General features: G+C 33.5%; 1 protein-coding gene across 1 annotated transcript in view; it reads left to right on the top strand.

Annotated features, from left to right (window-relative positions):
• Nucleotides 1-3,864, top strand: part of LOC148778830 (neuroligin-1-like) — a 268,159-nt gene extending 264,295 nt beyond the window's left edge. The window contains exon 3 of the mRNA XM_088842555.1: nt 3,534-3,864. Coding sequence (XP_088698681.1) covers nt 3,534-3,748 — 215 coding nt within the window. The 3' untranslated portion in view covers nt 3,749-3,864. The remainder of the gene's footprint in view (nt 1-3,533) is intronic.
• Nucleotides 3,865-13,034: the final 9,170 nt, after the last annotated feature.

Below are 13,034 nucleotides of genomic sequence, written 5' to 3'. Positions count from 1 at the left end.
AATAAATCCCAATTGACTGCTCTAGAACTATTGGAACTTGCTACATTGGCTTAAATTTTTGACTTATCAGAAAGAAAAAACGGTTACTAAAATTTAAAACCAAGATACCTACTCAGTTTCCAGTTTATTAGTTTATAACTTGAAAAGATGAGTTTTTTACTGTAAAAATTTTAGAATAAAAATAATCAGCAGTGTATAGTATTTCTTCCCACTTAGTTCAAAGACCTAGATGCTTAGCAAAACTTTAAGACATTGTAAATAACAGAAAATATAAGCATATGTTAGAAATATTTGTAGTTTTACTAAACCTGAGCTAGTATTTTAGTCTCTGAAAGTATTCTTTTGATTTTAGTAAGGTCAGTAGCAGCTGTTCAGGCAAAGTCAACCATCTTAGGTGAAATGCACTTAATTTCTAAGGGAACATATGAGACAAAGTAGAGGGACAATATGGCTCTAATAAATTCATTATAAATTATTGCATCTAATATATTTGCACTAAAGACCACGTGGCTATTCCAAATTTTATTATTAAAATGATGGCATTGGTTGATATTATTCAATAGTAGGTTATCTGGTATATCAATTTTTTATGCAGTCTAGTTCTTTTTAAAATCAAAATTTATATTTATATTAAACCATCTACCTTTATTGTTATGTTATTTTTATTATAGTTGAACAATTTACTATTTATATTTACATCAGAAAAGACCTGTAGACTATGAAGAAAAGTAAAATCTAAGATGAACCCTATGATAAAATGCTATCAAAAGTAAAGTTTTTAATGAGCCACTAAAGGTGAGCCACTCTGATAAAGCACTATCAAAAGTTAGCAATTGTTCTGTAGTATAAATATGGCATTTCCCAAACTTTATTAGCAGTATTGAATTTTTATGAACAAAAATTTTGCCTATGTTGGTGATTAATATGTCTAGCATTAACTTCAGGGTTCCTTCAAGCAAAAATAAATACTGTTTAGAACACAGCATCAGAATTTTATAGAACTTTCTGGAAAAGAACTGCTGGACACATTCAAGTACTTAAGCAAAGTTGAAATCATTGAGAAGTTTGGAAAGACAAATTTGAAATTAGAATCAGCCCAATCAATCAGTAATCCTTTCAAGTCTAATTTTCAAAGAAAACTAGAGAGATGCCATTTAGAGTCCCTCATAGAATCTATTGTCATATTTTCAGTGTATCCTGACACTGTCTACTCCATTCTGCTATATTAGGTGTAGAAGATGTGGCAGGTCTTCTCAATGTGTGCCTGTATTGTTTTACAGGTGAACAGAATGGTTCTGCCAAGATTTCATTACTGTTCACAGTTGGTGCTTTGTAATTCTATGTAATTTTAATTAAAGAAGAATTCTGAAACAGCCTCCCTCTGTGCTACCTCCAAGCATACAATTAGCAAAGTACAGTATCTGCTGTGAATAGTCAGTTAATGATTTCAATTTAATAATTTATTATTGCTTCTTCAGTGCCAGCCATACTAGAAAAATAAGCTAAAACTGTTTGCAGTGAACAGGCATTTGAGGAGAGTTTGACAATTTCAGAATTGTTTCTTCCTATAAGCCTAAAATGTCTATGAGTCCCCCAAGTCTTACAAATGAGTGAATATAATTTTCCCTCTCACGGATTCAAGGAGAAAATACATTTAGGTTTTTTCACTAAATGTAGGGTGTGTCTAGTAGATGGTTTTTATGTCAGAGTATCCTCCTCTCACCAGTTAAAAATAAGACACTTCTCAAGTACACATTTTTGGGGAGAAGGAGAGAGTATGATAAACTCACACTGATATTAGATATTAAGTCAAATTTAAACTAGACATTTAAAAATGTCTCTGAATTCTGCAATTAACTATTTCTCCCAACTTGAAAATCTGGACAAACAAGTTGAGCTACAGTTCCTGATTTTAAAATGATTTTCACTGAAAAAAAATATTATTATAGTAGAAAAATCGACGCATTTCTACTAGTCGCCTTTTTTTTTAAACAACAATGTAAAGCAGCCTCTAAATTATCACTAGCTTTTTCAATGAGTTCGTATCATATTAGTCTATTCTGAAAACTGAAACCTCAATTGTTATGATGTAGGGGATTTATTTGATAAAATATGTCAAAAGCAAAGAAACAAAGCCTAACTTTCAAATGACACTTTATTACTATTAACATTAAAAAAGAAAGATTATACACTGGGTGTAATTTGGTTTCAATTGTGGGTAGAAGAGATCATGGTCTATTATATAATAGTGTTTCAAATATGTACATGTTCATAATCATACAGATATATGTACACATAAAATATTTCAATTTATATAACAGTTAAAACCGTGTTAACCAATATGAGGTCCTTGGTGGCTCAGATGGTAGAGTCTGCCTACAATGCAGGAGACCTGAGTTTGATCCCTGGGTCAAGAAGATCCCCTGGAGAAGAAAATGGCAACCCACTCCAGTATTCTTACCTGAAAAATAGCATGGATGAAGGAGCTTGGTGGGCTTCAGTCCATTGGTCAGACACGGTTGAGTGACTTCACTTCCAGTGTTAACCAATATACAGTTTAGCATTTGTCTCTAGAAATTAACACATTTTTTTACCATTTAAAATTACCAAGTGTTTCCCTAATATATTATTTCTAGACCCTGTTGAAAGCTACATAATCATGGTAAAATATCTTAGAAAAGCAAATACATTTGATTAAAATTTAGAACTGTAGAAATCACTTCAACATCACTCTAAACTTTAGACTTGTTCACTTGAACTTAGCTGTATTTTTTCTAATGTCTACATGACAAAATCATAGAGCCAAAGTGTCAGTCAGTTTTCTTCTTTCAAAGGATAAGGGTAATTTGAATAAACAGATGACCGGAATGGAACTGAAAAATATCATTTGAATGAAAGTCCCCTAAATGCAACAAAGATAAAAATATAGATTTTTGCACTCTATTGCCTACAATTCATCTGATAGTACTTGAATAGTTAAATGATACTTCTTTCAAATTCTGTAAAATAATATTATAATTATGTTCTTAAATTGGAGCATAAGTTATTCAATGTAATTATGATGCAGTCAATATAAATCTTTACCATAATTAAGATGGGAAAAGAGTGTTTTATTCATAATAGCAGTGATAGCATTGTCCTTAGTTTTTGGCTCATAAATTCCATAGGAGGTCTAAACAATTGTTAAAAGAAGTTTTAAGATCATTATCATTCTATTATTTCTTTTAATTCTGCTGTCACATCAAAAATCAATTAAAAATAGCACTGAAATTCACACCTACTTGCAATTATTCCAAATTTTGTAATTCAGTTTTATAATATTTAACAAAATTTTAGAAAGAAAACAACAGATATCTATTGCTTTTTTCAGCAATGGATCTTAATACAAGTTGCTTAAGAAACACTTTAACGAAGACAACAATTTAAAGAACTATGTTAAAATCATGCCCTCTTGTTTCTAAATTGGAAAATATATTCTCTGCTTCATTATGCATGTAGAGGATAAGAACAGTTGCCAATCATTTGTTTTTCAGATATTCGGGACAGTGGGGGTCCCAAACCGGTGATGGTATATATCCATGGTGGCTCATATATGGAAGGGACTGGAAATTTATATGATGGGAGTGTCTTGGCAAGTTATGGCAATGTGATCGTCATCACAGTCAACTATCGACTTGGGGTACTCGGTAAGAAGTTTCTTTTTTTTTTTTCAACATCATTCCATGAATATGTGATAATTTTGTTTTGACTTGTGTTGTTTTGCTTTGCTTCCTTTCACTCATTGTTCTATGTTTGCTGATTTTGAAGCAAAAATTTTTATATTTTCAATAAATTCTATAAATATTCATAAATTACTTGACAAAAGACGGCTAGGGTTAGTTTTGATATTTAATGATAAAAGGTAATGAAATTATTCACATTGTTGAGGAATGCTTTTCTTGGCTTGACTGTATAGAAATGTGAAAAGCAGCAATGGCAGGGCCTTTCTTAAGAAGAATTAGTCTCTGGGCAGATTTTTCTCTCTTCTGCATTTCTTTTTTACAATGCTATAAAATTGGCTGAGGTTTGCCAGGAACATAGAAACTAGTTTATATTCTTTTCAAGAATATGTGTATGGACTAGGTTTGGGAAATGATTGCTTTGCTGTGTAGGTTTGTTTGTTTTTAGCTTATCACATGTAATTAGAAATATTTTATTTAGAAGTCATTTGTTGAATTATTTGATTTGCAAAACATAAATTGATTTCACAAAGTGTCAATGTGTTCAGTAATGTATATGCATGTCAAACAAAATCAAACTGTAGATCTTCTGTTTTTTGAAGAAAAGTATAGAGCAGTGTTATTATTTAAAATAAATTATCAAGTACTCTGAAATAGGTATAAACTTGCTATTCTACTTGTATTAGTTTATTTTTTTATAATACTATCACAATTTGAGGAGTAAAAAAGTCTGTATCATTTAATAAAACTCCTCTATCTGTGGTGTTTTAAAGATACTTGCCAAGAGTACAATTATTACAAGAAGTTGTTTTTTAATTCTTAATTAATCAAAGTCCTATCTCTTACTATGCACTTAGAAGTTATAATTTATGTTATTTGGGCACAAAGAGGTACTCCACTCATTCTTTACTCTGAAACATTTTGAAAAACAAGTTGGAATTATATTCTCCTTCACAATAATTGTTAATATCACTTATTTTAGCCACATTGAGAATCAGTTTATTTTTGTCTTCAGTGTTAGTTATTATTATTCTAATCCCTTCTATGTAGTCATAATTCTGTGTTTATGCCAGTCTCAAACTATAGAAAGGAATAATTTTTGTCAATCAAGGTTGTGTGTTTTGGGGAAGGGGATGTTTTAGCAAAGCAAAGTGAGACTTGATCTTTTTCTAGTGTGCTGTTTTGAATTTGGAGTATGGTGAATAATATAATAGATACACTCCAGAAATGTAGGTATAAAATATTTCTGTAGCATTGTTCAAATACACATCAGTTCAAGTACCCATCACGTGTCATCATGCATTGTTTCAGATGCTCTTATAATTTCACTACATAGGGGTGAATGACCTCCCACCAATGATAACTCTCCATGTTAGAAGATAAAGAGAGGTTAATAATAATTTCTAAAATTAATCTTAAATATCATAGTGTTGTCATTGGTTTCTTAGACTAGATTTGAATGTGAGAATCTTCATTATCTTTAATGCATGTAACTTTAATTATGGCACTGTTTATAGTTAAGTTGTTTTTAATGTTTATTATTCTCGTATTTTTTGAATTTCTTAAACTGAAAATCCTGATGCAGTGACTAGTTTTCCAATTGAAAATTCAAAATTAGATGCCAAATTATGGTAATAGTGTTTTCTAGGACTTGAACATCTGTATAGTCATATAGAGTGATTTTATTTAAAAAAAATCTTTTGGCCATACCTTATGTTGCCTATGATTGGTTATACTCACGTAAAGATCTCATAGAGTAACCTGTACTGTTTTGCTAGTATAAGTTCTGCCCATTTTAAAAAATATATTTGGAACTGATGAAAACATGACTTTAATCTTTGTTTGTATCCTCTTTAAATGTGTATTCTAAATGATTGGATTTCAGGACAAAAGATTCACCAGTAAAAAAATCAAGAACTTGATCTGTATAACAGTAGGCAAGTGTTGGGGTTGATGATGGATGATTTTTCCAGCGTTAAATATTTGCTCTGGCTCTGCTACATTTAGGATTTAAACTCTAGTGGGCTCCTTTGTTCCTGTAAGAGACATAATGTTTATCTGCCCTTTATAGATCTCCTTTCAACATGATAAAGTACTAAACTTTGTTAGTGAAACATTTTTAGGGGCGTTTTGGAAATTTAGCTCTAGAACCGATATTTTCTGTTCACTTCCTAAAATATGTGTTGGGCCTTAGAAAAAGTATTTAAGTGAATTAATTCATGAAGAATAAATTATCAAAATATTTGTTTCAGCACACTTTGCATGTGTGTTATACCACAGCCAGATCAACAGCTGATCTACCAGGGGAACTGCAACAGTAAAGACTTTAGGGTTTTAGTTGTTGTTAATACTTTGTCTAACAGTAACAAGGTAAGCCAAGTTTTCTTGGGTGTGGTATCCAAAAGTATTGCTATTTAGTTGGCTCTTGGGAGAGTTTTGGACTTTAAGTAGAAAGTAAGATTTGATCCCACATCAGAGGATATCCTGAGCTGTATTTTGATTTGAATGTTTTGCTGTTATGGAAATTAATTTTGGGGTCCAGTGTATACATTGACTAGTTAGACTTGCTCTCCGGTGATTGACAAAAAATATCAAGATGCCTGAAACAGGTAATGTAATTAGTCTTGCTTTGAACTTGCCATCCCAGAGGAAAACTATTACAAGTTTGTTTTAGCAATAAGTAAAATGTGATAATGTTTCAGTCAAAAATTTCATACAGATATTTAGCAGCCAAGTTTGCAGTTTAAAGTATTTTGTATTAAAAAAAATATTTTGTTTGTTTCAAAGTAGAATTAACATAGAAGGAAAAAATATACCTCCAAACAGCATTGTTTCCCAACCAAGACCCTGTCCTGGCTTCCTTTGAAATGGTAACACAGAATATCTCTGTCATTGAATTGAAAATGCTATATTGGTGGTGATAAGAAAACTATAATAAGGTTGAAGGAAAAAAAAAAGCTGGAGTATAGAGGATTCTGCCTGCTAACCTGCTTCCTTAGGTTCTCTTAAAGTTCTCCACAACTATATCTTATTCAGTGTCACATTCTTTTAGTAAAAATTTAGACTTTAGTTATATGCGTTCTTTGTCCTCATTTTAACTCTTTGTCCTCTGTTATCTAATATATATTATATAAATCGCTCTTTTAAATGTTTAGAAAATGATGATTAATAGTTTTAGTATTCTATCAATAGTATATGGTTAAAAAATCAGAATAAAAATTATAATGTTGGAAATTGAGAAATGCTTTGGTAAAGTCTTAAGAGAGGAAAATAGTATACTTTTTGATTTTACATAGGATATGTATATGTACTTATTGACAAACATTGAAAGGGAATATGAAATATATTCTTCTGTATTAAGAGGAAATATGCAGTAAACATTTTTGAAAATAGAAAACATTCAAATATATTTTCAAATCTTAAAAATGGAAGCATACATTAACTAATTTAGTGTTAAAAATGTGTTTCAGCCCCCTCTCTAAATTGATAATAAATTTATTGTTTTTTAGAGAAAAAAATTTAAAAATTATCTGTGTAGATCTTAGACAAACATTAGATTTTTATTTGATGGAAATTTAATAAGATAGTTTTATTTTGATATGAATATTTTAGAGGCAACTATGCATTCATAATTTAAACACATGTGATTTATTTTAGAAAAAAATTCTCTTAAATATTTCAGAGCTACTGATAATTCTGGACATTTGGCAACTTCTTAGTAAAGGGTCTAATTAAATATTTTGCTTAGTAATCTAATGTCTCTAATACCCATCTATGAAAAAAATAAGTGCTAGTTCATTTACCAGTTATGTTTGAAGAATTACATTTAGCTACCTTTATAATGTCATGTAAAGCTAAGCCATTTAAAACAAACTTTTATTGAGTATTATAAGACAAATGAAAGAAATAAATATAAATTTGGAGTTGTCTGTCATCAAATATATAACACTTGTTTCTAGCACTGTATATATTCTAAGACAATCCTAATCTTTAAAGAATTTTCAATCTAATCGAAGGAGGAAATAGGCAATCTATAAAGAAATTTGATATCCTACTTCATATTTTATAATAATATGTATTTATTAATTGATTTGTATGTACATGGTCACTTGATATATAAAAAATCAGAACAAGAAAGAAAACATAGAATATCAGATGGATCAAGATAATACAGTGATGAGAGTCTTAAATCTGAGAAGTTTAGCAGATTTGGTAAAGTTTACATAATGATCATGATTTAAAAAGAAAAACATATTCATTTAAGTGACTCAATGTTTTGTCATTATTTTTTGCATTTTTAAAATTTGTTTGGCTCAGAAGCCTGAAAGAAACAAACTCTAAATATGACCTTATATTTGAGATATATATATATATAATATAATCAAATATTATATATTATGATACTAATATTACAGTGTCATCCAAATGTGTTATTAGTAGGTGGAAGAGGGAATCAATCTGTCCTTGAAGAGTCAAACATGTTTTCATGGACTTGGTAGTATTTCAGCAAAACTGTGAAGATTGGGATTAAATGAAGAGAGACGACGTTCTTTTTATTTGTATTTGTTTATACTCTTTCTGCTTCAAAAAGCTGGAAGTGATTTGTGACAAACACACACATGTACATAGGTTGATAAAACCATATTGAATATGAATGTATATATCATACAGAAAAGATTCAGAAATTTAGGCTTTGAAAATATACTGAAATTGAACATAAATGTATATCCCAATTTCTTACAGGCAAAGTAAAAAGATTAATGGATTGAATCTCATAATTGTTATTATGAGATAAAGGAAATGTGTATATCAGAAAAATACACAGAAGTTTTTTTCACAGTATACTACAGAGAAATTTATCATGAGAAATTTATATATTTGAAATACTAAAAAAAAAAACAAAAAAAAAGGAATCCTGTGATAGTCTTTATGCCATTAGAAGATGTAGAAATATTCTCAGCATATGTTTATATACTAACCCTCTGCAAAAGCCAAAGACATAGTGATAAATGTCCACAACTTTTATAGTGTCATTTTAGCAAAAAACTAACCAAATGCAATTCAAGTAAGACATTTGGTGGTTTCGCATTTAATAGACTAGAGCTAAAAACCAATATAAAGCAATGATAGTAAACATGGTCCATAGATTTCTTCTCTGAAATACCAGTTGTGTTAACTGAGTTTTAATAGGGGCTGGATGGTAATCAATTTTAGTTTGAGAGCTTAAATGATCTCCTGGAGTAGAGATATTGTTTGCACTTTGGAAAAAAATAAACTTTAGATAGATAGGAGCTTTTGAGATTGTCAATTCCATTGGTCACTTCTCTGTTCTTACCTTAGCTCATCTCTCCATGGCACAGGACACAGTTAACTAGTCCCTTGCGTGCATGCTTGTTTGTTTGCATGATGCCAGGATTTCCTCCTGCCTAACTATCTGCTCCTTCTCAGCTCCTTTTGTTCTTTCTTGCCCTGATACCTAAATATCGAAGTGCTGCTACGCAGATGGTTTGGCTCCCTCCTTACCATGCCTCAATAGGGGAATTTATTCATGGTTCTTAGTTCAGTTCAGTCACTCAGTCGTGTCTGACTTTTTGTGACTCCATAATTGTGGCACGCCAGGCCTCCCTGTCCATCACCAACTCCCTGATTTTACCACAACTCGTCCATCGAGTCAGTGATGCCATACAGCCATCTCATCCTCTGTCGTCCCCTTCTTCTCCTGCCCCCAGTCCCTCCCAGCATCAGAGTCTTTTCCAGTGATTCAGCTCTTTGCATGAGGTGGCCAAAGTATTGGAGTTTCAGCTTCAGCATCAGTCCTTCCAATGAACACCCAGGTCTGATCTTCTTTAGGATGGACTGGTTGGATCTCTTTGCAGTCCAAGGGACTCTCAAGAGTCTTCTCCAACACCACAGTTCAAAAGCATCAATTCTTCGGTGCTCAGCATTCTTCACCATCCCTCACATCCGTACATGACCACTGGAAAAACCATAGCCTTGACTAGAAGGACCTTTGTTGGCGAAATAATGTCTGTCTCTGCTTTTGAATATGCTATCTAGGTTGGTCATAACTTTCCTTCCAAGTAGTAAGCATCTTTTAATTTCCTGGCTGCAATCAGCATCTGCAGTGATTTTGGAGCCCAAAGAAATAGAGTCTGACACTGTTTCCACTGTTTCCCCATCTATTTGCCATGAAGTGATAGGACTAGATGCCATGATCTTAGTCTTCTGAATGTTGAGCTTTAAGCCAACTTTTTCACTCTCTTTCACTTTCATCAAGAGGCTTTTTAGTTCCTCTTCACTTTCTGCCATAATGATGGTGTCATCTGCATATCTGAGGTTACTGATATTTCTCCCAGCAATCTTGATTCCAGCTTGTGCTTCTTCCAGCCCAGCGTTTCTCATGATGTACTCTGCATATAAGTTAAATCAGCAGGGTGACAATATACAGCCTTGATGTACTCCTTTTCCTATTTGGAACCAGTCTGTTGTTCCATGTCCAGTTCTGACTGTTGTTTCCTGACCTGCATACAGGTTTCTCAAGAGGCAGGTCAGGTGGTCTGGGATTCCCATCTCTCTCAGAATTTTCTACAGTTTATTGTGATCTGCACATCAAAGGCTTTGGCATAGTCAATGATGCAGAAATAGATGTCTTTCTGGAACTCTTTTGCTTTTTCGATGATCCAGTGAATATTGGCAATTTGATCTCTGGTTCCTCTACCTTTCCTAAAACCAGCTTGAACATCTGGAAGTTCACAGTTCACGTATTGCTGAAGCCTGGCTTGGAGAATTTTGAGTATTACTTCACTAGCGTATGAGATAAGTGCAATTGTGCGGTAGTTTGAGCATTCTTTGGCATTGCCTTTCTTTGGGATTGGAATGAAAACTGACCTTTTCCAGTTCTGTGGCAACTACTGAGTTTTCCAAATTTACTGGCATATTGAGTGCAGCACTTTCACATCATCATCTTCCAGGATTTGAAATAACTCAACTGGAATTCCATCACCTCCACTAGCTTTGTTCATAGTGATGCTTTCTAAGGCCCACTTGACTTCACATTCCAGGATTTCTGGCTCTAGGTGAGTGATCACACCATTGTGATTATCTGGGTCATGAAGATCTTTTTTGTACAGTTCTTCTGTGTTCTTGCCACCTCTACTTAATATCTTCTGCTTCTGTTAGGTCCATACCATTTCTGTCCTTTTTTGAGCCCATCTTTGCATGAAATGTTCCCTTGGTATCTCTGATTTTCTTGAAGAGATCTCTTGTTTTTCCTATTCTGTTGTTTTCTTCTATTTCTTTGCATTGATCGCTGAGGAAGTCTTTCTTATCTCTCTTTGCTATTCTTTGGAACTCTGCATTCAGATGCTTATATCTTTCCTTTTCCCCTTTACCTTTCACTTCTCTTCTTTTCACAGCTATTTGTAAGGCCTCCTCAGACAGCCATTTTGCTTTTTTGCATTTCTTTTCCATGGGGATGGTCTTGCTCCCTGCCTACTGTACAATATCACGAACCTCCATCCGTAGTTCATCAGGCATTCTATCAGATGTAGTCCCTTAAATCTATGTCTCACTTCTACTGTATAATCATAAGGGATTTGATTTAGGTCATATCTGAATAGTCTAGTGGTTTTCCCTACTTTCTTCAATTTAAGTCTGAATTTGGCAATAAGGAGTTCATGATCTGAGCTACAGTCAGCTCCTGGTCTTGTTTTTGCTGACTGTATAAAGTTTCTCTGTCTTTGGCTGTAAAGAATATAATCAATCTGATTTCGGTGTTGACCATATGGTGATGTCCATGTGTAGAGTCTTCTCTTGTGTTGTTGGAAGAGGGTGTTTGCTATGACCAGTGCATTCCCTTGGCAGAACTCTATTACCCTTTGTGTGCTTCATTCCGTGCTCCAAGGCCAAATTTGCCGGTTACTCCAGGTGTTTCTGATGCTTCTAAATACCATCTATAAATAGTGACTTCCAAACTGCATCTTTAGGACTGACTGTTCCTCAAAAGGAGAAGGCAGTGGCAACCCACTCCAGTACTCTTGCCTGGAAAATCCCATGGGCAGAGGAGCCTGTTAGGCTGCAGTCCATGGGGTCGCGAAGAGGCGGACCAGACTGAAGCAACTTAGCAGTAGCAGTAGCAGCAGTTCCTCAAAATATCAGACTTATGTACTTCCACCTACTCACATCTCTAATGATTAATTAAAATCTCCAACTTAATAGCTGAAATATATTGATTTTCTCAGGTCTGCATATTTGTCTTCTGCATTATAGTAATTATTGCAACAACAGTAATAACAATCACAGTCACATTCATTGAGAAATCCCAAAAGCTATTTTGGGCAGTTTGCTTTTTTTTTTTTGCTCCGCATTAGAGAATCTAAGGATTGTATTATTAAATTCCCATAATAACCTTATGAGATAAAATTGTTATTTTCCTGATTTTATAAATGCAGAAAAAAATGAGTAGAGAGGTTAAGTAACTAATTCATACTCATACAGGTCAAAGAGTGTTAAGTGGTAGAACCAGGATTCTAGCTCAGATGGTCTTCTCTTGAGCACAACCCCACACTGATGGCATTGGTACTGCCATCCATCTGGACAAGCAAACAAAACCTCTACAGACTTTTTCCGATTTGTCTTTTCTTTAGGCTGAACCTCCAATTCATCAGCTTCTCTCAGTGACTTGTTCCAACATACATCCTGGGTTTGTCTCCTTCCATTTCTCCCTTTGCCAAACTAAGCCAGTTCTTGAGACTCTTATATTATTTATCTCTTTCACTTTTGCTCCCTACCTATAATCCATTCTCCACACAGCAAAATCAAATTATCTTTTTAAGCCATAAATTATACCAGCTCACTTTTCTGCTTAATACCCTCCATGGCTTCCCCAGTGTTCACTGAGAATAGAATCCAAACTCTGTCCCTGCTCTGTGTCACAGAACTCTGTGTGAAGAAGTATTTGTATCACCGAGTATCTGTACTTCTTGTACATGTATCCCTTAGTTAGTCTCAAAATGCTCTTCCTCTCAGTGCCAGCCACATTTTGTTCTTCCTACACACCAACCTCATTCTCATTTTAGGGATATTATACTTGCTGTTCCCTCTGTATCAGATCCTTGTGGGGCCAGTTGCTTATTCTTCTGATTTGGTTTAAAATGTCTTCTTCTTGCAGAGACTGTCCACGTTTATCCAGTCTACAAAGAGTCACCATGTTGCAAGTCACCTACCTTTTAAAATTCTCTCTACTGCATTGATCAGTCATACCCAACTGAATGTGAATGAAATAGTCACTACGTCATGTCCGACTCTTGTGACCAC

Source organism: Moschus berezovskii, chromosome 1 (assembly GCF_049115385.1).
Source record: "Moschus berezovskii isolate FMDL1 chromosome 1, NW_MosBer_1.0, whole genome shotgun sequence".
Classification (NCBI taxonomy): Eukaryota; Metazoa; Chordata; class Mammalia; order Artiodactyla; family Moschidae; genus Moschus; species Moschus berezovskii.
The sequence above is the reverse complement of the archived record's forward strand: the minus strand, read 5'-3'. Positions and strand labels throughout refer to the sequence as shown.